The sequence below is a fragment of the Xenia sp. Carnegie-2017 genome, unplaced genomic scaffold (assembly GCF_021976095.1).
Source record: "Xenia sp. Carnegie-2017 unplaced genomic scaffold, XeniaSp_v1 HiC_scaffold_4, whole genome shotgun sequence".
Classification (NCBI taxonomy): Eukaryota; Metazoa; Cnidaria; class Anthozoa; order Malacalcyonacea; family Xeniidae; genus Xenia; species Xenia sp. Carnegie-2017.
In genome coordinates, this window is record NW_025813504.1 from 5,641,597 (window position 1) to 5,668,979 (window position 27,383).

At 32.9% G+C, this 27,383-nt stretch overlaps 1 protein-coding gene across 1 annotated transcript; it reads left to right on the forward strand.

Moving 5' to 3' along the window:
- Window positions 1-1,110: 1,110 nt before the first annotated feature.
- On the forward strand, window positions 1,111-23,981 carry LOC124455455. The gene is made up of 8 exons (XM_047006087.1): window positions 1,111-1,607; window positions 4,838-5,214; window positions 8,308-8,424; window positions 10,835-11,440; window positions 11,766-11,894; window positions 19,175-19,216; window positions 19,930-20,313; window positions 23,677-23,981. Exons 1-8 carry the CDS (start codon window positions 1,111-1,113, stop codon window positions 23,979-23,981), a joined length of 2,457 nt encoding a protein of 818 aa, XP_046862043.1.
- The last annotated feature ends 3,402 nt before the right edge of the window (window positions 23,982-27,383 follow it).

Genomic DNA, 27,383 nt, shown 5'->3' on the forward strand with positions numbered 1-27,383 from the left:
CCATTTGATATGATTACCAATATATCAAGTCTTGTATTCTAAATATAAACTACTTTTAAAATTTCATCAATAAAACATGCGGCAAACTATTGTGGTATGCATTTGCCGAAGTTTTACAGGAAAGGAAACATTTCTTAACATCGATAAGCAAGATAACGTTGTTCATCAATCAAAGTGTCAATGCAAGATTTAACTAGCAGTTAACTAGACGTACGTGGCACTGGGAAAAAATTTCGTACAAAATTAGATATATTTTTTCCAAAGTGATCGATAGAAATAGTTCTGTCAAGCTGTTATATATAATGTACGACAATGCGAGTGTGGACCAATGGTGTGAACAAACTTGAAGACATAACGTGCTGCACTATTAAACTAATTTAAAAGAAATTCCGTGTCCTAGTATTTTTAGATTAAATTTTAATTTAATGTTACAGAAGTTTCTCTACCGTAGATTTTCATTTCCTTCTTAATAATGATTGTGAAATTTATAAATTATCTAGAATATCTTTCAATCGAACACGAAATGACTTTTTTTACACTTACTGTATTTGCCAACAACAATTATTGTATTAGAATAAGGAGGGAGTAAACGAGAAAATAATTTTTTAATGGAATTTTTTAAATAAATAATTTCCTTGTAGCATCAATGTTTTTTAAAAACGGTTCCAGGCCCTTATGTATATCCAGTTAGTTTATTAGAAATCAATATATACGACGTTTAATATATTGTTCTTTATCTGATTTTTTGCGTGAATATAGTTCTCGCCTAACTAAAACAGGTGACTTCGTGACGTAATTCACGGAAGGCCTTCAGTAGGTATCGTTAAACAATAAAATTTTCTTAAACATGGACACGATTTTAATATGGAACTAACGGTATTTACCGTAATTGTTCATGTAGTTCTGCTAAGTAACGTACACATGACGTTGCATTCATCAAAAATGCTTTCTAAAGTTAACAATTAATGAGTATGGCGTTACTTTTAAAGCAAGTGTATACAAAGTTGCTAAGAAAGTATTTTGCTTTGTAAAATGTTTAAGATAATACATATGTGACCTTTTCTAAATTATACTTATTTCCTAATATGTTCTCCTATATTAACATAAGCTATGTTTTTAGTGGGAAGTTTAATTAATTCACGATTATCCTTGTGCTATTTTAAGAAAATAAGTCTTGCTTCTTATGGTTATTTTTATCCAGGTGCTTATCCCGAGCAGTTCATGATTCTTTCAACTCTTAACAAAATCTACGCTGTTGATATTCTAACGGGAGATAGTCTTGTTAGGGTCATTGATGACTCCAGAAAAGAGGCTTCTGCAACAAACTCTAACCATGATAACATCGAGATTGACGTGACTGAGAATAAAATTTACTTCATTCATCAGAAAGACATTAAACGAATGAGCTTTGATTTTACTGATCTTGAGATTTTTGCCAAAAATGCCAGTGCTCATGATATAGCTGTTGACTGGATTGGTCGTCGTATTTTCTACGTACAGTCAAACAATCTAATTCACCAAATTACTTTCCACGATAAGAAGACAAGCATTATGAAGCTTACACCTGGTATAAAATTTTACGAAATAACAACAGATCCGTTAAAAGGGTAAGCATTTTTTCTTTACTTTAGTTCCAAAAACAAAGACTTCAGTGATAAAAAATTACGTTGTTTGAGCGTCATCAAAACATCATTATTAAAGTGCTACTGAAGTGAGAATGCCATGTTTGAACACAAATTTCAATGCGTTCCCGTTGACGAAAATGATCAGTAGCTAAAATGCAGAGAAAGCGCTTGTGTCAAAAAAAACGATATATAAAAATTTCACTTCATTAGCACTTGAAGCATTTTCAAAACTGGAATATAAATTAATATTAAACAATTAATTCAATTAATTTGTTTTTTGTGTTTGGATGGCCTGCATCTACATGCACGACACATGAGCCGAATGCAGGATCTGAACACGTGGGAATAAGCTGTAGCTATTTATGTGTTTTTTAGCTCGATATACATTCCTAAGTCATTCACGTTCCTATTCGTCTTTTTTTCTGAAACATAAAAAATGCTAGCTACGCAATTGAAATTTTTGAGTGTCGATGGCCTTCTGCAAACATACGCAATGGCAGTCAGAGCATAATTTACAATTTTTTATTATGCTATTTCCAGTGTAAAACTAATATATTGAAATTCAAATAAAAAACATCCAAATATTCAAAAAAGAACGGTTGCTTTACACGAATCTGTTAGTTTTAAAGTTATAATATTCAAAAGTGAAGGGGGATCTCCACTCAAAAATCAAATTTGGCTCATATAAAAGATATTTCTATCTGTGGTTATTTAGTAAAAGATTTCTGCTTAATAGTTAAAAATAAAATAGAAGTAGATCACAAATGTTCGCATTTTATTTGATGTGACGTTTTATTGATGCAGACGCAGTTCTTTTAGCGGTTATAACTTGTGACGTCATGTGTTATTCGAAAGGCAAGTTCGATTGTTTTTATTAATACATTATAAAAATCAAAAGCGAAGATGAGCAAAATATGTACAATTTTAAAGAATAAAGTTCACGAAGCTCTTCGGGTGAGCGTCTTGATAGGTTTATCGTTGATAGCCGGCCAGAAGGTGAAATTCTTGGCCATTAATTTAAGCTATAAGAAGTTGAGTAGCTATACAGTTTTGAATCGTTTGGTCTTGAAAGCAACAAAAGAGAGCCAAAAAATGAATTGAGATACGAATGATGTGCCTGCTATTTGTCTGGGAAATGACGATTCGCTCCCCAAAATTATTGTATAAGCTATGTGTCGTAGTAATTTAGGTTTATGACTGTCGTACACATTGCTAATACATAGTAGTAGCTCATACAAAGCATTTTGAGAAATCCGTCGATTTAGGCGATATGTAACAGCAAATTTACACATAAAGGGAATTTTGTTGTAAATAATTTGCTTATCTTTACTTTGAATTCTTATAATGTACTAATAAAAACATTCGAATTTGCCATTGGAATGACGGAATGACGTCACAAATTGAAGCCGCTAAATGAGCTGCCTCTGCATCAATATAGCGTCAAATTACACCAAAATTCAAACTTTTGTCAGCTATTCCAGTGGCGGATCTAGTGTATGTGAAAATAACATATAGCTTGTCAATTTCAAATTTTAATTAAATTGAAAAAACACTATTGCATTTTATTTCTAAAGAATATATTTTTATCAGTAGATTTTCGTCAAAGGTGCTTAGAAATGTAAATATACGCCAAAATGTACTGCACTAATTTATTTTGACGTACTTTAGATCTACCACTAAGCTATTCTTCCTTTATTTTTTAAATTGTGCAGAAATATTGTACCGAATAACAGCAAATGGTTAGATCTTTTATATGAGCCAATGTTGATTTTGAAGTGGAGTTCCAATACTCCTTTTTCTTAAAATTTTTGCAATTTGTGCATTCTAATTTTTTTTTCATCAAAAATTTAAGTAAATCACTGAAAGAGCAAATACCATTATTGATAACCCTTTTACAAACAGACCTCGGTCTGATATTTCCCAGTGAAGACCTAGAAATCGAGGTTATTAACAGGTTTATAATATTGCATTTCTCGTATTTGTTGTTTTGTACGGGTTGACATTCACTTTTCCAGTTTTGACTAAGTAAAAAAAATTGTTTCAAATTGTAATGTCTGTATAGTTTTCCGAATTTTCGACACACATTTGCAAATCGTTTTTTGTTGTTGTTTTTTGCGTTTTATTGTTTGCTTTTAGGAAGTTTGTTTACATTTGGCCGTAAAAATACACGTTTTGCGCCGTGGTGAATAACGGGGAAATAATGGACAGGCAAAAACGTTTCTGAGCCAATCAAAGCGCAACATTTTGCCGGAAGTGACACTTACCATATAATAATCAAGTTTACTAATCCTGGCAAAGGATTGGATTAGTAAACTCAATATATACATAATGTGTAACTGAAATAATGAGCGACATTTTTAATACTTTAGAATATTAACTGGCTCACTGGGTGTTACTTAAAAGATGTTTCCAATCCCTGAGTCACATGAAATCAAATTTTCACAGCGAGCATCAAACTCACCTTTAAAATTATTAGACTACGTTATTCTATGAGCTCAAATGGGACTGAGCATTTTTTCAGTAACACTCACGGTGCCAATTCATATTCTGACCATAATTTTAGCATTACTAAAAAATTTCCCTCGTTATTTCAGTGAAGCGTCATGGAGTAATCCCGTTCTTTTTCGACAAAATGATTACGTGTTTAATTCATCTCTGTTTTGAGGGTCATGTCTCAATTTAGAGATGACGTTCACTTTTTCTTAACATTATAAATATTGCATGAGCTTAAAGCTCTCATTCAGGAGACTTTGAGACCTGACAGCTAAGTAGTTTGCTGAAATGCATAGGGCCATTCAGCTTTAAAAACAATTATTTTAAAATTCTCTTTATAAATGTTGGTTAGCGTTCTGGTTTCGAACATTTCTTTTAAGAAATATTACAGTATTATTTTGACCATTCACTATGGTGTTAGCTCTCTTTTAAGCAATTTTTAAAGTTGTCAACGCGACAAAGTCTCTCAAAACACATTTTTCGTATTCTACTTTTAAGCATTAAAAGAAAGTAGGAAATAAGTTTATTTGTATGTTCGAAAAAATTAAGGCTAAGTTGATTAAAAATATTACTTTAATTCAATCTGAGATTGAAAAAATATTTTGATACTTCCCTTACAATAGAGCAGTGACTTAGGCTTCCAATAAAGTCTGTAATTTATATATATACGTGTACTAATTGGCAAATAAATAAAACGTTTTTTTAATCTATTTTTTAAGGTTTCTCTTCTTGGCAGAGAGTAAAGAACGTTCCATTTGGATATGTAGCACAGCTTCAAATAAGCATTTGATTTCATCAATTCGTCTTGATTTACTACCACATGATTTATCACTTGACACAACCAAGAGGAAGTTGTATTGGAGAGTTACCAATGGAGAAGTGTTTTCTTGCGATTACCACGCAAAAAACATGATCCTTACGACATCTAGAATCTCACAAAAGTATTTTGGAAGTTTTATCTACATGATGGAGAGAAAAGACGTAATAAGTATACGTAACATCACTGATCTACGACTGATTCGTAAATTTGAAGTTCCTCCAAACATAAGTTATCATGGTTTTGCTCTTGTTAGCCATTCTATTCAAGAATCAAAAGGTAAGCTGCAAAATTATTACTCTTCATTCTACTTAAATTGCTAGATACATGTTAGAGCTAGTTAACACAACACATTGCAAAAAAATTCGAAAACAAAACTCTTTTCTTTTTTGAAGCTACACGTGTCTAAAAAATGCTTTAATTCTTATTGCATGTGACGCAACACAAAGTCATTTTGAAAAATTTAGTAAAAATCTTCTTAAATATGGTGATAGCCTGGATTATAATAAAGTGGAAAAATTCTCATGTGGCTTTTCAAGATCATTTCTATGGGAAACAAGAATATCTCATGTAAACAGGCGTTGTAATGAGAGCTTCTATGCCTCTTCTTGTTCCCAATGAAAAGCAGGTATAGAAAAACCAAAGACGAGTTTTTCCTACTACAGGTGCTGCGGCTTCCTCAATTATAAACGATATTAAATACAGAGTTTAATTTTCTTGCAGGCAGAGGGTCAAAAGTGTGTATTTACTCAACATTTCAAGTGAATAATTCTTATCTTGATAATATTGTAGTTTACATAACCCTTAACGCGAATTCTAATGCTATTTTGTCATTTTTTTCTTGTATGACTGTGTAAACATGCCTTTTATTTACCCTTTATTACGACCTGAATATGATTCATTTCTATGGACAGTTTGTGTACTATGCAATTGTTAGTAAATGTTTGACACATACTAAACAAAGCAAATCGGTCCAATCAGTTTTCTAGGGAAATAGAGGACTCCTGTCATATTAATATGTATCTTTAGTTCAATCAAACAATTGGGAGTCGAAAAGATATCAACATAGAACATTGTTGTACTTATACAATGATGACTATTACCCTTACAGTACTTAACAAATTCCAAGTACAATTCGACTTTGCTTGAACACTACTAAGTAAAATAACATTTAGAGACAAGGGGAAAATGTATACTTTATTTAGTCTATGTTACTTCAGTAAATTAGATCTCTAGACTTGATTTATAGCACATCTCGAAGCGCTAGAGGTTATACGACACAAATTCACTGTACCAAGTTAACGGAAGAGCTGCTCGTTCAATGATCATTTTTAGATATCGTATGGGCTAAAGCAGAAAACGGATAAAAACTGTTAAGTTCTTGAACAGGCATCCCTTTTGTGAAAAAATATTGTTGACTCAATAACATTCTTAGAAATTATAACAGGTCATCATCATCATCATATCTTGTCGTGCAAAGGGGCGATCAAACTCGGGCTGGAAGTTTGGAAGTGTTGCGCGTGTTGTAACAATCAGTCGAAATCAGGGACGTCACGTGACGCCTTGCTACTTGTCCCCATTATAACAAGTTAAAAGGTATCTCGATGTATCAATGAAAAAAAGCTTTGTTTCTCAATGGTGATGCGAAGAGAAGTTTTTGTTTTTAAGCTATTCTTCCTTTTCTGTTGCAGTAATCCTTGTTGAGACAGGTTCACATAGTTCCTTCCTTGATCCACCCTTTATCAAAGGCAAAATTCTGTTTTTAACAGCTATTTGCTTATTTACTAGTTCATATCAGTGCAGGGCTGATAAGAGAAAGTCAAAGATTTACAATCAAAAATCTGTTATTGTGTTGCACAGAAATGCTTATTGTTGAATTTCTTGTGCTTTTCGGTGTACGTGATCTACTAATATTTTTTTCAACTACTTTTTATTAAGACTTATCAACATATTTACTTGCATTAAAGTAATAACTCAAGTCAGACCACACTATTATCAAGTGCTCCATAGGGAACAGTCCTTGACCAGTTATCACGACAAAACTTATGATAATGTGAGTTGAATTGAAGCAGGTGGGAGATAAACTAGAAACTATTAACCTAAATTATCTCTTCTTTGGATCTCTTAGCATATTGTAATATTATTGTTTTTCTTTGAATATTAAGAAGTGTTTGATAAAACAAACAATTCTGCTGCTTATTGTGGTGATATGGTTTTGCTAGAGCAAGCTTGATTGATTTCTTGGTATGCTTTAAAAAAAATTCATACTTTATCCTTATGCAGACTAGCACTTTACTTCTAATATTTAGGCAAAATGGAATACTTAGAGCATGCATGTTATGTACACAAATGTTTGAGCATAAGCATGTGGCAACAAGCATACCTGCATTACTCGAACAACGTTGTTTGTCGGTAACTGATCGGCTAGCAAAAAATCTCTTGGTGTGTTTTAAATTTTCTGTTTTTGGAACAATTTGCTTAAAGTTTCTTCGCTTATTATGTGTGGAACATTAAGCGACTACAAAGTTCACGAAATATCATCCATAGAAATCAATTATACTCAGAACAACAAATTGTTACCCTTTCTCTTGTGCCACCATTTCCCCTATAAATTCAACTGATGGTAAAAGTTGAATGAAATGCCTGTGTACATTGTCATACAAGAAAAGTAAAAACAACATTCGAATTCGTGTTAAAGTATATCAACTACTACAACAATACAATAATATCAACATAAAAATTAGTCTTTAAAAAGTTCATGAAAATTCCCTCTGTCTCATGGACAATATGCAAAAAAAATTTCCAGTTAAGGCATAATAAGGACCGTTCCTAGAACATCAATTTAAGGAGGAGGTGTTTTTTTTATATATTCAGTTTTGCCCTACGGATTCTTTTGGAAGGAATTCACTTAAACTATTAAGAAATGATACATTCAAAAGAAATCAATGGGGCACATTTGAATATATCAATAAGCATCCCACCTCCTCCACTCAATATACGTTTCAGGGACGGCCCTTTCCATAAATTACTTTATGGTAATGGAGACTACACTTAAAGTAAACATCAAAATTTCTTATAATAATCATGTTTCAACTTGTATCATATATCATTATCCGTTTTCAATTATCACATGTACACCTTATTCTTTTACTGTTTATTAATTGAGACGTTCAATGTATCCTATTATGAATTTAATATTGTTAATATTTAAATCATGTTTATACTGAAAATGACTTAATATATATGGAAACATTTTTATGATGAAAAGTTTTTTCGTTGATTTTAAATGCACAATTAGCCTGGTGCTTCTGAGATCATAACAGAATCTGGCTGAAAATTTATCCAATAAATGTTTTAATTTCAATTGTATAGCAATAAAGACGTTTGACTTTCCCAAATATGGTCCCAATTCATACTACTTTAAAATGAATGGAGCTTTGGAATGCACATGCGCGAAAGGATACAAAGGAAAATGCAATTTATGTTTAGGTATGAAATATTTGTACAAGATGGTGGACGAGTGTAATTTGAAGTCTTTGAAAAACTCACGAGTAGATCTTTTCCAAATTGCACGAGAAACCATGCTATTACTTATTATTAATATACATGAAAAAATTTCTCACTTCTGCAATTTTTAACTTCAGTGTACGTACATTAATTCAGCCGGCGAGTTGAACCATCAGTTGACCGGCTGGTATTTTTCAATTCCGTCGGATATTACTGTTTCCAATACCATAGCTTCCGCGGACACAGCCAGAACAAGGTATCTACTTTTAGCAGTGTTGTTATTTTCATCCAGAAACATCTTGCAAACGGTGAGCTGTAAACTGCTTTGCTTGAGAAAATTAATTAAAACTTACGCCAGCCGTTGTAATTGCCTAGTTTACAATAATTTAATTTTCCCGCTTTTGAAATGTTTTAATTTGATTGGCTCTTTTACATCATTTTTTTGTTTGACTAACCAATCAGAAGCGCATTTTCCAAAAAGAAATTGCACTGTATTTCTTTTTTTGCTCTGTGTTCCACATTTTTACACTATTATTTACAATAAATTGCACTGCTCCTAAGCAATCAGAATTGAGAAATATTTGATGTATATTATTAATATTTTAAACCTTAAATCACGTACACAACTTAATTGCATGATTTTTCTGGCTAGAGCATTGAACTAAATAGATGAAAGCATGAGATGAAGGCTACCTTAGTCGATATTTTGATGTCAGCAGCACCTTGTCTTTCCACAAAATGTAAACACACGGCCAGTAGAAAGAAACAAAAACATAACTTGTACTAACTATGAACCTCCCAACACAAATCAAAAATCCTTTTTGTTTTTATTTTGCAAACAAAACTTTTCAAATAAAACTTTACATCATGTATACAGAAATTTTCGATTAATGAATTTTGTGAAGGGAGCCATAGCTAATCATAACTAGAAGGTATTTTGCTCCAGTTGTTTGTTTTCGTATGTCTTTAAATGGCATATGACTTAAAAATTTTACTACTTGAACTGTAGTTTCATTTAACAGAACTTTGAAAATAATAGTATATTTTCTAAAACAGTTTGTGCACATCTCGTTTCATTCTCGAAATAATGCTCCAAAGTAGCAAATATTTATTAATTAGCAAGATGCATACAAGCTTCGTAAAACATGAAAAAGCAAATAAAATGTTAAACAAACATCAGTTTTGGAAGTGCATTTTTACCCAAAACACATTAGTGCGCTTCCGTGGACGAAAAACTTAACAGGAAAACAAAATTTTTGGCGCAAACTTTCATGAGATTTAGTTTTAAAAGATAAATTAATTAATCCGTCATATATGTTACATAAATCGATGCACGAACGAAGGAATTTCCTTATTATTAGACACCTATAAAATGGAATATCCTTATTATTAGACACCTATAAAATGGAATATCCTTATTATTAGACACCTATAAAATGGAATATCCTTATTATTAGAATACAACGCACGAACGAAGGAATTTCATTATTAGACACCTTTAAAATAAAACGAATTTTGGGAGAATCTAATAATTTTTCACTCCTTTTGGATGTGTCTAATATTTTCTGCCCTTTTATAGCTTTTAATGACCTCACTTTGTCGGTCTTTACTGTTAAATATCAGACCTCTGTCTTTTTGTACAAACCTCGCCTTTCGTGCTCGGTTATAAAGGGCTTATTAATTGATTGAATGCTCGCAGACAAAACCCATTGAAACAGGCAATAGACACCGATAAATATTACTCACGTTATTTTTGTAATGCTTTTAACATTTTGACGAAAATCCAGTAAAATATATTTTGCATATTTTAGTCAAATTTATTTTTCTTTTAAAAGATAACAATGAAGACATTTTTTCCAACGAAGTTTGTTGAGATATAACTATGCAAATTATGGCGAGTAATTTGCAAATTTATAATTTGAAATAAAATTTTCAATGCAATCCAGCTACAGCAACGAGCAACGTTACAAAGCTTTAGCGTAATTAATTTGAGTTGAAAATCGTGGTATAAAGTACTTTTATAACTTGTTTTGCTTTAAATATTTAAAAAACCCAATAAAATCCAAGGAATGCAAAACTGTTAATTCATTAAACTGTTTTAAAAGGCAGTAACATTATTGTGCATAGTCATTTCAGTGAATTCCTAAATTATGCAACGTCCATTTTTTTGGAAAGCATGTAGTTTCTGAATCGTTTGTTTACGCAGGTTGTTTTTAGTTCAACCTGACGCAAAGTTGACATAATCCAATTTTGACTAAATACACTTATCGCCTTAGCATAATAGCATTTGTTGATTTTTTTCCATAAGCTTAAAACAACACGACATTTAAGTGTATTTATTGTACATGTATACTTAAGTAAAGTGTGAAGTATAGAATTTTTTATTTTTTAGCCCCAAAAGTGGATATAATCTTCATGATTGATAGATCTAGTAGTATTCGCTATGCTGATTTTCAGTTGGTGCGACAGTTTCTTATTTCTATTGGAGAAAGATTGAGGGTTGGTGAGCGCGATTCTTCAGGGAAAATAATTGGTCAAGCGGCTATCGTTACATTTAGTGAACATGGCATGGTGGAGCTAACATTGAACAGCAGTCAGAGTCCAGGATGGTTTAGATATATTGTGAACAGTATGCCTGGACCACTAATAGGAGGACGAACCAGGACCGATCTTGGATTGGCTGTAGCTGACTCTAAGGTAGTTGTGAAATCTGCTGGGTATCGGGAGGATGATCCAGACGTTACAAAATTTTTTATGGTTCTTACCGATGGAAGACAGACAAGAAGTAGAGGATACATATACGTCCGAGAAGCAATGCAGCCATTCTTTAAACGTAGAAATTTAAATATCTTTGCTGTGGGCATCGGCCCATTTGTTGATTATGAAGAAGTTAAAGATATGGTGAAAGATGAAGAGAGCGCTTTCTTTCTGAGAGATTTTGAAGACTTAATGAAGACTGATAAAATAACCATGGAATTGATCTACAAACTGTTTAATGGTAAATGCATCATACACTGTACTTGTTTACGTCCATATCAAAAAATATGTCCTTCAATTATTTCTCTTTGGCTAAAATCTCCTCTACTTAAATTTTTACCTTTAACATTTACAGTTTTCGAGAATACAATAATTCACACACCACTGCAATCAACAAAAATTTTGTTACTTTTAGTTGATTCGTTGAAATGTTCATGCAATGCTGAATAAAACTCACAGCATAGTCTTGAGAGAACTAACAAAACCTATAATAATTTTGAAACCTAATTTATATTGTCCAAATTAAAGTATGTTTCAAACGATTCCCGTGATTCTTTTGATTGTAGTTTCTTTCATATGTGCTTCCCAAAAAGACGACTGTCATCCTTCTTTTGCCAAATGTACAGACACATCTCCTGGGAAGTATACGTGCAAGTGTATTGTTGGCTACACTGGAGATGGTAAACAGTGTATTCGTAAGTAACATTTTAAATATAATACGTTTAATTATTAGGCCAATGAAAAAGTTATATTTATAATTACACATATAATACATACTGAAATATTCGTATTAGTAATATAATAGTAGTAAATATATTTCGGCATACTTAGCAACTTCTTCTGTCCGAAATGAATAAGAAGTTTATATTGGGATATAAACGTATTATTAGAGTAATATGATACGGGAGCTTTATACCTATAATGATGATACATGATTGGATATTTGATCATGGACTTTGGCACTAACACTTATGTTTTATATTAGGTTCTTTGTCTTGTTGACATCCTATCTTATTAGTATTCTTATTCTGTTCTATTGCACTGCACGTTGTATTTGGTTATGTTATATTAAAATGGTTACTTTAACATTATAATTCTAATAGGTTATGGGCCCAGGACGCAAACTGTCCTACTTAAGATAAGTAATTTAAAACTTAAACAATGTCTTTTTCGGATGGCGCTCTTAAGTTCGCAAAATTGAGTGGCACGAACTACCGGTCATGGGCTTTCAATATGCGGTTATATTTGGAAAGCATGGACTTGTTTGAATTCGTCCAAGGTAGTGCGATTGCTCCTAACGACGATGCCGGTGCTGATGTTCGAAGGAGATTCAATTCCTCCGCGAAAAAAGCATGGAAGTATATTTGCTTGGCTATCAACCCGGATCAGCAAGTGCACGTGAGAGAAACGATAACGGCAAAGGAAGCATCGGACGCTTTGAAAAGTCGATTTGCCAGGGAATCGTTACTTCAGAAGGTTCATCTTCGCCAGCAATATTATTCGTCAAAATTTCACGTTGGAGGGAATATGTTGGAGCATATAAACAACTTAAAATCATTACACGATCAACTAAAAGAAATGGGGGCAAGTATCGATGATAAGGAACTGGCAATGACCCTGTTGGCTAGTTTGCCAGATAAATATAAGCCATTAATAACGGCATTGGATGCTGTTGGTGAGAATGAACTTTCTTATGAGAAAGTGATAAACATGATACTAAATGATGAAGACAGAGCCAAAGATTCCGAGACCAGAAAAGAGGATGCATTTTCCGTGCGACGTAACAAGTTTCGAGGTGGGAAACAACGTGGTGGTCAGAATGAGAATATTTTTGATCGAAAGAAAGGCTTTCGTGGCAAGTGTTTCATTTGTGACGAGAAAAGGCATCTAGCAAAAGACTGTCCGCAGAAGAAGACGAAGCAGTTTCCAAACAGTGGCAACTCTTCAATCAATAAGGGAAGCAAGTCTGCTCAGCTTGCAGAAAACGAAGAAAATAGCGAGATCGATAATGGTGATGCGTTGATTTCAAATTCATCAAACATTACAAGGAATTCAGATTGGATTATCGACTCCGGTGCAACGCAGCACATGACTTACGATTTGGAAGGCTTATGCAATTACGTAGAATTTAAGCAACCGTGTGTAGTAAACCTTGGAGATAACCGCTCTATTTTAGCGTATGGCAAAGGAACTTATAAGGTAAAAGCTATTCTTGGCGACGGAAACAAAAACATCTCTTTGCAGGATGTATTGTATTTACCTGACATAAATAGAAATTTATTATCTGTTCGAGCGATGTTAAGACTTGGAGCTATTGTTACTTTCGAAAACGATGTTTGTAACATTCGACGAAGTTCAAAACTGTTAGCAGTTGGAGAACTACAAGGAAAACTGTAAATTTTGAAAATTGTGGAGCATTATATGAATGTTGCAAAAGACCAAAGCTTTGATTCAGATTTGAATTTATGGCATTGCAGATTGGGACATCTTGGAATAAACAATGTAGTGAAACTCGTCGAGAATGATATGGTCGATGGAATAGGCAATGTAACTGGTGAAAATCAGTTTTGTGAAGCTTGTGTGTTGGGAAAACAGCATCGTTGCTCTTTTCCAAAAGGCGTTTCACAACGAGCTAAGAAACCGTTTGAAATTATACATAGTGATGTATGTGGACCGATACAAGAGAATTCCATTGGTGGATCTCGATATTATGTCTCCTTTATCGATGACTACACCAGATATGTACAAGTATACTTTTTGAAGAACAAGAACGAAGTTTTGGAAAAATTCAAAGAGTTTTTCAACTATGCAAAGAATATCTCTGGTAAGCAAGTTAAGATTATACGCACAGAAAACGGTGGTGAGTATCAATCAAAAGAATTTGAGTCGTTTTTAAAGGACAATGGTATAACACATCAAACAACTGTTCCGTATAAACCCAGAGCAAAACGGAGTTGCAGAACGCATGAATCGTACGATAATGAATCAGCAAGAAGTATGTTGATGCACTCACGTCTACCAAATAAATTCTGGGCTGAAGCTGTAAATACAGCAACTTACCTTCAAAATAGAAGTCCGACAATTGCTTTGGACGGTATAACTCCTTATCAGTGTCTATTTGGGATAAAACCTGATGTAAGTAATCTGAAAGTGTTTGGCTGCATAAAATATATGCACATTCCTAAAGAGCAAAGGAAAAGTTGGATGCAAAATCTCTCAAGACGATTTTCATGGGTTATCCTGATGGGACAAAAGGGTTTAAGGTGTTTGATCCAATGTCGAAGAAGTTTTATAAAAGTGGTGACGTTATGTTTCTAGAGCAGCAATTTTATAACTTTGAAAACAAACAGCGTGAGCAAAAACTCATTGAAGATGAAGAAAATCGTAATGTACATGATGTTCATATAAATAGCAATGATGACAGCCAATCAATAGAAGATCGAAATGCTGAACATGAAAACGGTAATGTTGATGCAAGAGAAGTATATGATTGCAATCGAGTGGGAGAAAATTCTTACGAACAGAGATTCATGAATGAAGTTAGACAACTCAAAGGTGAAAGGATACGAAGAGCACCTCAAAGATTTGACGAAGAATGTTACACAGTCAGCGACTTAACTGCAGACATCAGTGAACCCAACAAGATAAAAGAAGCAACGACTGGAGAACATGCGAATGAATGGAAGAACGCGATGATCTCAGAATACAATTCGTTCAAAGATAATCATACTTGGGACTTATTACCTTTACCAGAAAACAAAAACGTAATCGGGAGTAAATGGATTTACAAAGTAAAAAGAAAAGCTGATGGTTCAATTGAACGATTTAAGGAAAGATTAGTTGCTCAAGGTTATGATGAATCATATGGAGTAGATTACGAGGATGTGTTTGCTCCAGTGGCAAGATATAATACCATCAGATCATTATTGGCTGTGGCAACCATGTGTGATTGGGAAATACATCAAACAGATGTAAAAACTGCATTTCTTCAAGGAGAATTAGAGAAAGAAATCTATTTACAGCAGCCTGATGGTTTTGTTGACAAAGATCATCCTGAATATGTTTGCAAGCTTAATAAAAGTATATATTGGTTAAAGCAAGGTGCTGGAATGCCTCTATCGATGAACATTTGCTTTCAAATGGGTACAAGAAAAGTTCAGCAGATCCTTGCGTATAGGTCAAATCCGTAAAGTTCAAAAATGGCAAGATTAACTTTTTCATAATCGCAATATATGTTGACGACATGCTCCATTTCTCCAATTCTATTGAGATGTTGGAAAAAGAAAGTCAGGAATTGCAAATAGATTCCATGTTGAAGATCTTGGTGAGATTCATTATGTGCTGGGGATGAGTATAAAACTAAATCGAAGATTGCGAACATTAACCATTAATCAGGAGAAATATCTACAAGGAATACTGAAAAGATTCGACATGCAAAATTGTAAAGCAGTCTCAACACCACTTGAATTTGGAAAGAAGTAGGAAGTGTTAATTGAAGGTGAGAATCCAGTTAATGTGAAGCAATATCAAATGGCAATTGGATGCTTAAACTATGCTACATTGATAAGTCGACCCGATTTAGCTGTTGCAGTTGGAACTTTATCAAAGTTTATGGCAAAACTAAGACTAGAGCATTGGAGAGGAGTGAAAAGGATCCTACGCTACATTCAAGGTACATTGGATTATGGTTTACACTTTACCACAGATGGCAATGATCCAATATTGTCAGGATATACAGATGCAACAAACTTAAACAAACTATAACAAACTTAGTTTGAATTCAACCAAGACTGAATATTTGATCATAGGCTCGAAACAAATGATCAAGAATGTTTTTACTTCTAATTTGCATATTGCAATTGGCAATTACGTTATAAATAGAATTTATGAGTACGAAAGTTTGGGTTTAATAATTGACCAACACTTATCTTGGAGGAGTAACACTGATAAAATTTGCAAAAAAGTAGCAGCCGGTATCTCCGCCCTTAGAAAATTAAAGCAATACACAGACAAACAAACACTTATCTCTATTTATAATGCCCTGGTACATCCTTACTTCACATATTGCTGTGAAGTTTGGGGTGTATTGGGGGAAACTCAGTCCAAAAGACTACAAAAACTTCAAAATAGAGCTGCAAATATTATCATAAGCATGGCCATTGATGTCGATTATTGTAACGCATTACAAGAATTGAAGTGGGAACCTCTTGAAATACTTAGAAAAAAAGCTAAAGCAAAGCTGATGTCTAAATTATTAAAAAATGCTGGACCAAACTCACTTACTAGATTGTTTACCTATAAAAAGACATCACTGATTACAATCTACGCAATATTACAAGTTGTCTAAATGTTCCTATGCCTAGTACTAACTCCTTGAAGAAAAGCTTTGCGTATGATGGGGCTTCTGTTTGGAATTCAATTCCATCAGAAATCAGAAATAGCAAAAGCGTGTCACTTTTTCAAAAGAAAATTGCTGCTTGCATTTTATGATTTAGTTTAACATGTAACTGATGGAATAAACTAAACTCTGTAAATATTTAAACTTCTCTTCTGTAGATAATTTATTTCTTAGTAAATTTTGTAATTGTTTTTGAACAAAAGCACGCCCCTTGTGGAAATCAACCCCAGTTAACAAGGCCAGCGTGTCAAAATAAAGATTTTCATTCATTTTCATTCATTCATTCATTCATGCAGATTGGGGTGGAGATATAGTGACACGTCGATCTACTACAGGGTACATATATCAAATTAATGGGAATACTGTGAGTTGGTGCAGCAAAAGACAGGGATGTGTTGCAAGATCAACAACAGAAGCCGAGTATGTATCTTTAAGCACAGCATGCCAAGAAAGAGTCTGGTTGAGAAAACTACTGGATAGTATCTCAATAACACAACGAGAGCCTACCATCATCTATGAAGACAACCAAGGGGCTATTGAGCTATCAAGAAAATCGAAATTCCACTCTCAGACAAAACATATAGATGTGGCATATCACTATGTGAGAGAGAAAGTTCACGAGAATATCATTTCTGTTAAATATTGTTCCAGTGAGAATATGCTAGCGGATATATTTACAAAAGGACTTAGTAAAGATACTTTTCAGAAATTCAGGAACATGTTAGGCGTTATCAAGATTAAAGAACAATGAACATTCAACTGTTTCAAGTATAATCATTAAGTGGGAGTATTGGGATGTAAACGTATTATTAGAGTAATATGATACGGGAACTTTATACCTATAATGATGATACATGATTGGATAAATGATCATGGACTTTGGCACTAACACTTATGTTTTATATTAGGTTCTTTGTCTTGTTGACATCCTATCTTATTAGTATTCTTATTCTGTTCTATTGCACTGCACGTTGTATTTGGCTATGTTATATTAAAATGGTTACTTAAACATTATAATTCTAATAGTTTACATAGATACAAGGTAATATATATGGTGTTATGTTATAAAAACGGAAGTATAGATTAGTCATGTATAATTATTTACTGACCAACCTTTTTATGAGACACTCTAGGAAGAGCTGGATCAAGTATTATGACAGACCTAACATACTATTATTCAGACGTCACATTGACGACATATTTTTTATTTCTGACTACGAGGATGACGTACACTTTGTCGTTTTTAATTACTTGAACATACAACCCAAAAAAATAAACTTTAGTATGGAAAATATATACATGACAGCTAGTTTCCTTCTTAAGACTTGTCATTACTAAAAACACAACAACTAACTCCCACACGACATCTTTTTTCTTAAGAAAACCGTAAATGTTTGCGTTGCTCGCGCTGCTTTGCATTATTGCATTTCCGGTTTGTGTTTGTAACTCATAGTGCAAATGATGGGGAATGAATTAAAAGCTCAAACTGAGAAAACCCACTACTTCTTGAGTTCTGAGCATTGTGCATTTAAAAAGTAGATAGAAAAGTTTTGAACAAAATATTTGCTCTAAATGAAGAGCATTAATCTACCTTTGAATGGCAAAAAGGAACATTAATTATGTCTAGATAGTACTCTTCTCTCAAAAGCATTGGCCTGTAGGCTTCAGCTTAATTGGCCTACTGCATAATACACCACTGACTTCATTAGTTTCACTTCAAAAAAGTTTTAGATAGGACTGATTAAAACTCTAGTGCACACATAAACTCAAGAACACAATGACTAGCCATTACTTTAACTTAAACGCCCTTATTGACAATCTTAAAGGAAATTGGCAATGGATATTTTTTTTATACTAAATGACTAAAAAGTTAATGCTAAACAAAAATTTCCTGTCAACATTAAGGCATTTTTTTAGTTTTTAGTAATTCCAAATGGTCGCATGATTAAATTACGTCATGTGTATGAAGCGTCTATTTAAGATAACAAGCATATGTACGGTTCTTGGCAATAATATAGTCAGTCTTTTGATAAATTACAGCTTTTTTTGTTGAAATCGAAGATATACGTATTAGATTATTTCAATATCGATTAAAAACTCGATTTACGTTTGTACTGTAGCTTAATCAAGTAAAAACAATTATCAATGATTCTATTGCTATACTGCCTTCACACAATCGTTTTGGTTTATAGGTTATGTATGCTGAATATATTTTCCATCTGCTAAATCTCACGTTTTAAAGCAAAATTTGTGATAATATTACATTTTTTACGATGTATTTTTTACAGAAATGATAAGTGTTTCTCTACACTTAACGTCATGTAATATATTCCGCTTTAATTTGCATACGGCTAGATTTTCAAGATGGCGGTTTTTGCTCATTAATTGATGTAACGTCTGCTTAAATATCTGCTAGACTAAAAGTGATTTTTTTCATGGAAGACTAGGATTTCTTATTTTAACAGCATAGCTAAAGCATTTAGCAAATAAAAAATCCATCTGAATAATTCCTGTTATCATGCTAAACTTCGTCGAATAATTGCTTTTTATATGTTGAATTCTCTTTTACATCAACAGGAAAGAACCTCCAACTGATTGGAGACGGGAAGTTTTACGAAAGTAAGTTTGTCAGCTTGTGTATATAGACAGCTCAAGATAACGATACCGGTAGCGAAGCCAGCCCGTTTTTTACTCCTGCGCATGCAATTCAAATATTTTTGTGTTCAATCACTAAAAACAACATGAATGGAATTAAATTTCTAAAGAAGTGAATAATAATTTTGCTGAGAAATTTACATTATAAGAATAAAACATTGGGCTGGCTTCGCCATTGGACAACACTATGCTATGGAGAGAATGCCAGGAAACGGACGGAGTAGAACGTTGGTTTTTTTCGATGATTATTTTTTATGAAAACTTCAAAAGCTGTTACATTAGGATCTGCTAGTTTTTCTTTATTAATTCAAACACGAGTGAATTAAGCAAGAGTTAACATAAAAGCGTGCAAAGCATGAGATAAAGGCTAGTTGTAAAAATTTCATAACATTGTGCATTAAGTTAATATGCTAATTTTTCTGCAAAACTATTATTTATTATTTTAGAAAATTTAATTCTATCCATCGTTTTTCCAATAATTAAATTCAAAAATGTTTGCATTGTAGAATATAAAACGGGAAGTCTTTTCTACTGGGGGGTGAAGGGTGGGGTAGAAGAAAAAAAACGTCGACAATTTTTGGATTAACTAAGAATTTAACAGAGCAGTTGTTTTTATCTAACCCCGAATTTTTGCAAATTATACAACTTTGTCATTGATCTTAATAACTTTTTTATAGAATTCATGAAAATTCCTTCAAAAGAAGCTTCTGCCAATCATTTACTCACGAATTTCCTTCATCTTAAAAATGGTGTGCGAAATAAGACACAGAAATTTTTCGAAGACATTGTCATTTTACTGGATTCATCTGGATCCATCCGATCTCGTGAATTCAAGAAGGGGAAATGCGCTTTAAAATATCTCATTAATGCTGAATTACCTGACAGTTACAACATTTACTGGGCTGGTGTTCAGTACTCTTACGACGCAACAATTATTTTTGATTTCGTTCCTACTTCTCAAGCTGCAAACAAATCTCACTCATTTACATATGAGGGTCGCGCAACAAACACTGCTGAAGGCTTAAAAGGAGCAAAACAGCTATTTGATGGCCCAAGAAGAGGTGAGTTAAGATTTTGTTGTTTAAATAGATAAAACTGAAAGCTTAAGTTACTTTGTCATTATCAATGAACGCATGAACATCAATTTGAGTTGTTATCTAATCAAGCTGGTATACAATTAATTATTTGACTGCTATAAAAGTATTTAAGTTAAAATCACAAGTAGTTAAACATTTGTAGCCAAGAATTATAAAATGCTCCGATGCGCGATGCTCAGCATGTAAATTGCACGGTTGAGGGATATAACGTATCTTTCATTTTGCCACCACAACATATTACAACAGACAAAAATCTAATGTCTACCGAAATCAATTATAAATCTCATTCATGTAAAATTAAGTATTTACCCTCTTGCTTCAAAATCATTCACACTGCAGACACCTCGTTCTCCCTTAAAATCAAAGAAGCACTCCACATGAACAAAACTAATCCTGACCTCAATGTTCAAGTTTTTAGATTGAACACTATATTTAGTTTGTAGCCAACACGCTTTCCATTAATTTATCTTAGTTCCTCGTTATTGTTATAAGTTATTCATATTTATATATTTATGTTATAGTTATTTCACTATCTTACTTTTATTTATTATATGGCAATCGTCACTTCCTGTAAAAAAATGCGCTTTGATTGGCTCAGAAACATTTTTGCCGGTCCATTATTTTCCCGTTATGGACCACTGTCCAAAAACACGTAATTTTACTGTCAAATGTAAGCAAACTTCGTAAAGCAAACGTTATAACCAAAAAAAAAACGAAGCAAAAAACCATTTGCGAATGTTTGTCGAAAGAAAACACTTGGAAGACAGTTTAACTATCCAGATGATACAATTTAAAACGATTTCTTTTTTACTGACAAAAATTAGAAAAGTGAAAGTCAAGCAGTGCAAAACAGCAAAGACGAGATAGAAAGCAAGATTTGTTTCAGATTAAATAACGCCATATAATAAACCTTTTAATAACCTCACTTTCTCGGTCTTTACTGAGAACTATCGGACCTCTGTCTTTTTTTACAAACCTCATCTTACAGGCTCGATCGGAAAAAAAGACCTCGGTACAATATTTCTCTGTATAGATCTCGAGCTCGATTAATAATTATGTAATTATCTTTAGTACTGAAGATAGCGTCGTGAGAATTCGAAACATGTCTAATTTCAAAAAACTCGTTTACATTAAATGCGCATTAGCGACAGTGTTTCCACAAAATTACTAAGATGCCATTCTGTGATGTATTTGTAAAAGTTGTGATTACGCATTTATTAAGAACAAATTAAGTCTTTAATGATAGACGACATGTTCGATTATTTTCGTTGTCATATTCAGGAGAGGATGTATAATTCAAAGCTTTGAAAGAAGTTGCAGTAATGCAGTTAATGACTTCATTGCAAAATCTTTTTTTAAGAATTAAAACTGCACAATTAACGAGGAGAATTGAATTGTAGATCTGTAAAGCATATCTCTTGGAGACACTTTTACTCTCGATCATTTCTTTGACTGAAAGATCACGCAGTTTTCAAAAAAAAAATTCAAACCTGTTTGCAACAATTCTGGTGTGTGCACCAGTCGTCCTCGCAAATTAGCGTCAATTCTCTCGTTCAAGAAAATTTTTTTTCCGATTTTATAGACTTGGTTCTGCACTATACGCCCATTACTTATTTTGAATGGATTAAGCAACAACCTCTTTAACGCGTTTGTTTGTCTTCTATGAGGTATTAATTAATTGCCTTGACTGAGCTTCTTTCCTAATTTTAAATTTTTCATGCTGCAGTCTTGGCCATTTATAAATCTATGAGTGATTAATAGATTGCAACAGCTTAATTGAGATCTTTATTAGCCAATGGTAGAGCTTGACAGTTTACGTCAAAGGGATCCAGAATATTATATCATGCAAAGCTACATTCCTGCGTCTAGTTGGTTTGTTTTAGTTAATAGTAAATGGGCCTCCTCTCGAGTTTTAGGTTTTTTCTTCTTTGTCAGCGATTTATGCCAATCCATAATTTTACTATAGCGCTTGATGTGAGCTTTTGTAGCCTCTTTGCATGCTGGTATGTTTTTCACGCCAATGCACAGCATACAGTGCGTTTTTGAGTTTACAGTATAAATTTGCGTTTTAGCAGCAACCACATGTAGGGCTCTCGCACTTTTAACAGCTGGGAGTCTATGGGGTTTACGCACTGATAGGAGCTCCTATAGGAGAGAGGCATTCCAATAGTAGAGGCCACATATTTGTAGTAGCCATAAAATTGGCAGTAAGTACTGCTGAACAGCGGTTAAATTTAACGTTATAATGACAATAAATTAATTAAGCGAAGGGCCCATCAAACGGACTAGTATTCCGAAGGTGCAAGTTCAAATCTCGTCCAAGTCACATGTTTTTCATGTCCATATAAAAACCGTGATTTATATTAGGTATAATCTCAGATGATGGCTTTGGAATAAAGAGATTAACTTTAACGTTATAATGACAATAAATTAATTAAGCGAGAGGCCAATCTAACGCGCTGTGCCTGTGGCTGACACACCGTCAGCCATACGGTTAATCCTGGCTTTATTTCCGAACTATTTATAACCAATCAAATAGAACAATTTAACAAACAGCTTTTGACAGTAAAAGTGGACTTATAGAAAAAATGTGGTTATTTTTGTAGTTGATACATAAAAGCAAGAAAACTTACTCATCTTATTTTGTATAATTCCTTAAAAATTTATAGTAAAGGTTAAAAATTGCTCATCAACAAAAATTACAATCAATTGGTGCTTGCAGTTTTGTGTGCCATATCAGCTACACTTCTAATGAAACACTGTATCAGACATTTGTCAACCCAAATCACAGTAGCTTATCACCACATATTTTACATTCAATTTGATAAGCAGTTAACTTGCAATTGAATTTTTTAGTAACTTTATAAACAAAAAACGAAAAAATTTTATCTTTAGTTTGGTGCTCATTAAAAATTTTTTTTTCTTTATTCATCTCATTAATTTTCTCAAAATATGAGACATTCAACAATAACCTTGACCCTGACTTTGCGAATTATCTTTAGTGATTTATTAGATTGAGCTCAGATCGATTTTTGCCCATTTTCACAAGCTAATGCAAACTCAGCTTTAGACCAATCATCGTACTTCTTATAATTTTTTATTTTATAGTTGTTTATTTACAATAACAATTTAACTTTGAATATACCCAAAGTTTATTTGTTAAATCTGAGCGATTATATGAACTAGTCAAACTGGCTAGTATTTGAATGTTCATGTAGAAAGATTTTATTAATTGAAAAACAATTCGCAAACATAAAGATATGGTATTTTGAGGAATTAGGTTTTACCGTGAATGATTATTGATCGTTTTTCTTTTCTATTTCACAGGAAGTCGTCCCGGATCATGGAAAAAGGTGTTGCTTGTCACTGATGGACTATTCAATGTAAACAAAATGCTATCATTGCATAATGCATATGAATTGAAATACGCTCGAATTGAAATCTTCGTTATCGTTATTGGAAATTTCCCACGTGATATTGAAGAAATTCTTAATATTGCTTCACCACCACCACAAGATCATGTTCTTAGGATTAGAAGCTATAGTGATTTCATCGATGTAGTGCTACTTGCCATTAAGAAAATCAGTCCTATTCAACATAAAAGACTACAGAGTTTTCCACCTCCTTGTTAAAGTATCAACAACTAAAGAAAGTGAGAACAAAAAACCATTTGAAATTCTTAGTTTCGACATGAATTCGTAAGTTAGACAAGGAAGTTGTGTACTTTTTTTCACTTTTCACTTTTTTCTGCACGCTTGAAACTGTTATTCTATATATTTTGTGTCTATATAGCGACAATAGACATTGCCCACAGTTGATACACTTTACAAGAGAAACTTCTTCTGATGTTTGAAAGGACATTGTAAAATAATATTTAATGCAAGAATAAAACTTTTGCTTTGCATTTCAAAGATCAAAGAGAATAGCTTTACTCTAATTATTGTAGATAAAGCAGTATATTTTAGCAATAAACTGTAGTATTCATGTAAACTGGTGTACGTCATTCTCATAATAAGTGAGAAAATCCTTATTCGTTATATTGTGATAATCGTGCAATTGCCACATATTTCATAGCACGTCATCTTATATTTGTGCAATGACTGGGAATTTATAGTCAAGTAAGCAGATTTTATGTGTAAGATTATGACACCATACCTGATGTACTTTTTAAAATTGTAAAAAAACGCATGTATAGGTGAATGTGTAATAAGTGACTTGATGATTCTAGTTTTTGTAAATGCAGCTTTGTGTTTCTGTAAATTAAGTATGTTGTTTCATAGTAATTATGTTAAACATCAGAACAAACACGAAAGAGCTCTTTTATAATACGTTGCAAATATTTGGTAATTTACACAGGTAAATCTAAATTAAACTTTAGCTCCAAAACTTTAATTTAGATTTATCTTATATGACAACAATCAGCACTTGTTATAATGCAAGGTGAACCAACATTAACATCGGTATGTACAATTTGCAAACAAAGTTGAAGGCAGACAATACAAAATGGATGGAGAGGATGTTTTAAGTATGATGAAGTGGAGAAAAAGTAACTTGAAGAACTGAATAAATTTGAAGTCATAAGCATATTTACATTACAAAGTGCAGGTAAGCCTTAAACTTACATCACTACATTCATCAAGAATTGATATATGTTTTTTGGTTGTTGTTTTTTTATATTTTCTGGTTGAAGAGTAGCTAAATACGTCGTCTCTACCAACGAGGATTTCGTTAATTTCTTATCAAGAATGAAGAACTTATATCCACATTTTTTAACTTTGCAACATAATAAAACAATTCTAAAGGCAAATAGGTAGCCTTGTCGAAGTTTCTTTATTGATTTTTGTTCGCCTACATTCAAAGATTTTTTGTTGATTTTGATTTTGTGTTCTTTTACCCCCTTTTAATTTGTTCCCAACAATCAAACAGTGCAAATATGTTGAATGTAATGCACAATACTATTTATAAGAACCTGATTGACACACTTTTATGAAAATAACTTTGCTTTCATGCATGTAGTTTAATGATATGTCAGAGAAACCAATTCACTTTGATTGTATTTTCTAAGAATAATAATGTATTTAGTTCAGAATTGTTGTGAGAAGTTCACAATCTTTTGTGAAGACCTTGGCTGAAATTATTTGAAAATTCTTAACCAACAACAGCATTATATCCTTTATTCTTGTACTTATTCAGAAAGTTCGAGATGTTGTCAGTTTACTCAGTAGAACTGGTAGAATCTCATACACACGACATCTGCCAATATTTAAAAAAATTTAACTCAAAATTCATTGTCAGCAAACTTAACCAAGATACAACTAGCAGTCAATCGTTTGGCCCAACTACAAAGCCAACATTTTCTTATATCATTACGACAATTTAATCGTTCTAGATAATTGTAATAAGCTCGAAAACATTCACAGGCCAGACGGTCCTCTGGATGAATGCTGTCTCTGTGTTATTTTTGAATAAAATTGTCATTTAAAAATAGCAAATGTTCTTTAGCGCAGATTTTCTTCTAATGAATGTAATATGCATGTGTATTCCATAAAACGTTAAAGCATTCCTTTTAATTGACACCGTTATGATTTTATAATTGTGCTTGTTTTCACTGGTTGTATTTTATAAACACATTAAAAAGCCTTAGGAAATCAGGAAGGAGTGAATAGGAAAATTATTTTAAAATATAAGTTTTTACGCAAAAATTTCTTCATGGCTTCCATGTTTTTATACAACTGGTTCTAGTCTCATTTTCCCACCCATGTATTTCAATTTCAGTGCCAACAAATGAGAAACTTTGCTTCTCCTTCAGAATACATATCTTCCACTATATGACCAATCCAGATGTATAATAGTAATAATAAGTTGACTAAGCTTATTGCGAGTATTGTTTTTATTGAGAGACCTTAATTTTGTTTTTCAATTTTAATATAAAAAGTATCTGTAAACGTTCCACTCACGGTCCTCCTAACCGCCATGAGCAGCAAATGTCGAAGCAAATCACGCATTACCGGGCTTGTTACCATGCTTAAAAGGTGAAAGGTCCATTTATTTTGTCCATTAGTTTCTTCCTGAGAATTCCAGCGACCACTGAAATAGAATAATATTGGTAAGATGTTAACCCAAAGAAAGTAATATGATACGGTTATGACGTACCATACTAAAGAAACAAGAACTTTATCCATGCGCTTTCTGAAATACTTAGTCCGTGAACAATCATTTTCTCACGCCAGATGCTATTATGGAGAAATTATCAAAAAGAAGTCTTATTTCTTCAAGTTTACTTTCTAAGTGCGTGGGCTTCCAGCTAGAGCTACTTAGATAAGACACGCGATTCCGTTATTCGCTTCGACGTTTGCTTCTCATGACAGTTAGGAGGACAGTGAATGGAAGTTTTACAGATACTGTTTTATATGTTGTGCTTATAATGTGGAGAAATTGAAAAACATGATTAAAGTGTTTCACTAAAAGCATTCGTAATAACTTAGTCAACTTATTGTTACAATAATGTTTCTGAATAGCGAAATTGGCATTATTAACCAATCCAGATAATTTTTTTCGCCTAGAGAGCAAGGCTGTTTGAAATAAATATGTGGCAATCGGTATAACACATACAGTTGCATCATGTGGACATTCCTTTTTGATCTTGCAACCCGTTTTTAATTTTAACGATCATTTGCATTGGTCGTCCTAGTATTAGCAAGACTATTAATGTCAAATCTGTTATTTTTGGCTTAACATAAATTCTTGGAAAATAATGTGGTCCTTTTCATCCTTTTTCTAATTTTTTAAATCTTGAGAAGGAATATAGAAACCACATATAAGAAGATGTTGAGCTTTGGAGATATAATGCCGTCTGGCAAAAATTTAGACGATTTGCACAAATTTGTTTTAGCAACTCCCTCCCCAGACCCCCAAAATGAAAAATAAAATTCTTAGAATCATTGTTGGTATGGAAGATGTAGAAGTCAACGCTGCTCGTTGATTGGAAGAATTAGATGATGAAACAAAGAATGATTACGGTGAGATTCAATTTT

Bases quoted from the DNA above. Each gene is read 5' to 3' on its own strand.
- LOC124455455 (XM_047006087.1), top strand. From the start codon at position 1,111: ATGTTTTTAGTGGGAAGTTTAATTAATTCACGATTATCCTTGTGCTAT. The intron at 8,425-10,834 runs GTATGAAATATT...TTTATTTTTTAG, and splicing joins AAAATGCAATTTATGTTTAG to CCCCAAAAGTGGATATAATC. The intron at 19,217-19,929 runs GTAAGTTTGTCA...ACTTTTTTATAG, and splicing joins AGACGGGAAGTTTTACGAAA to AATTCATGAAAATTCCTTCA.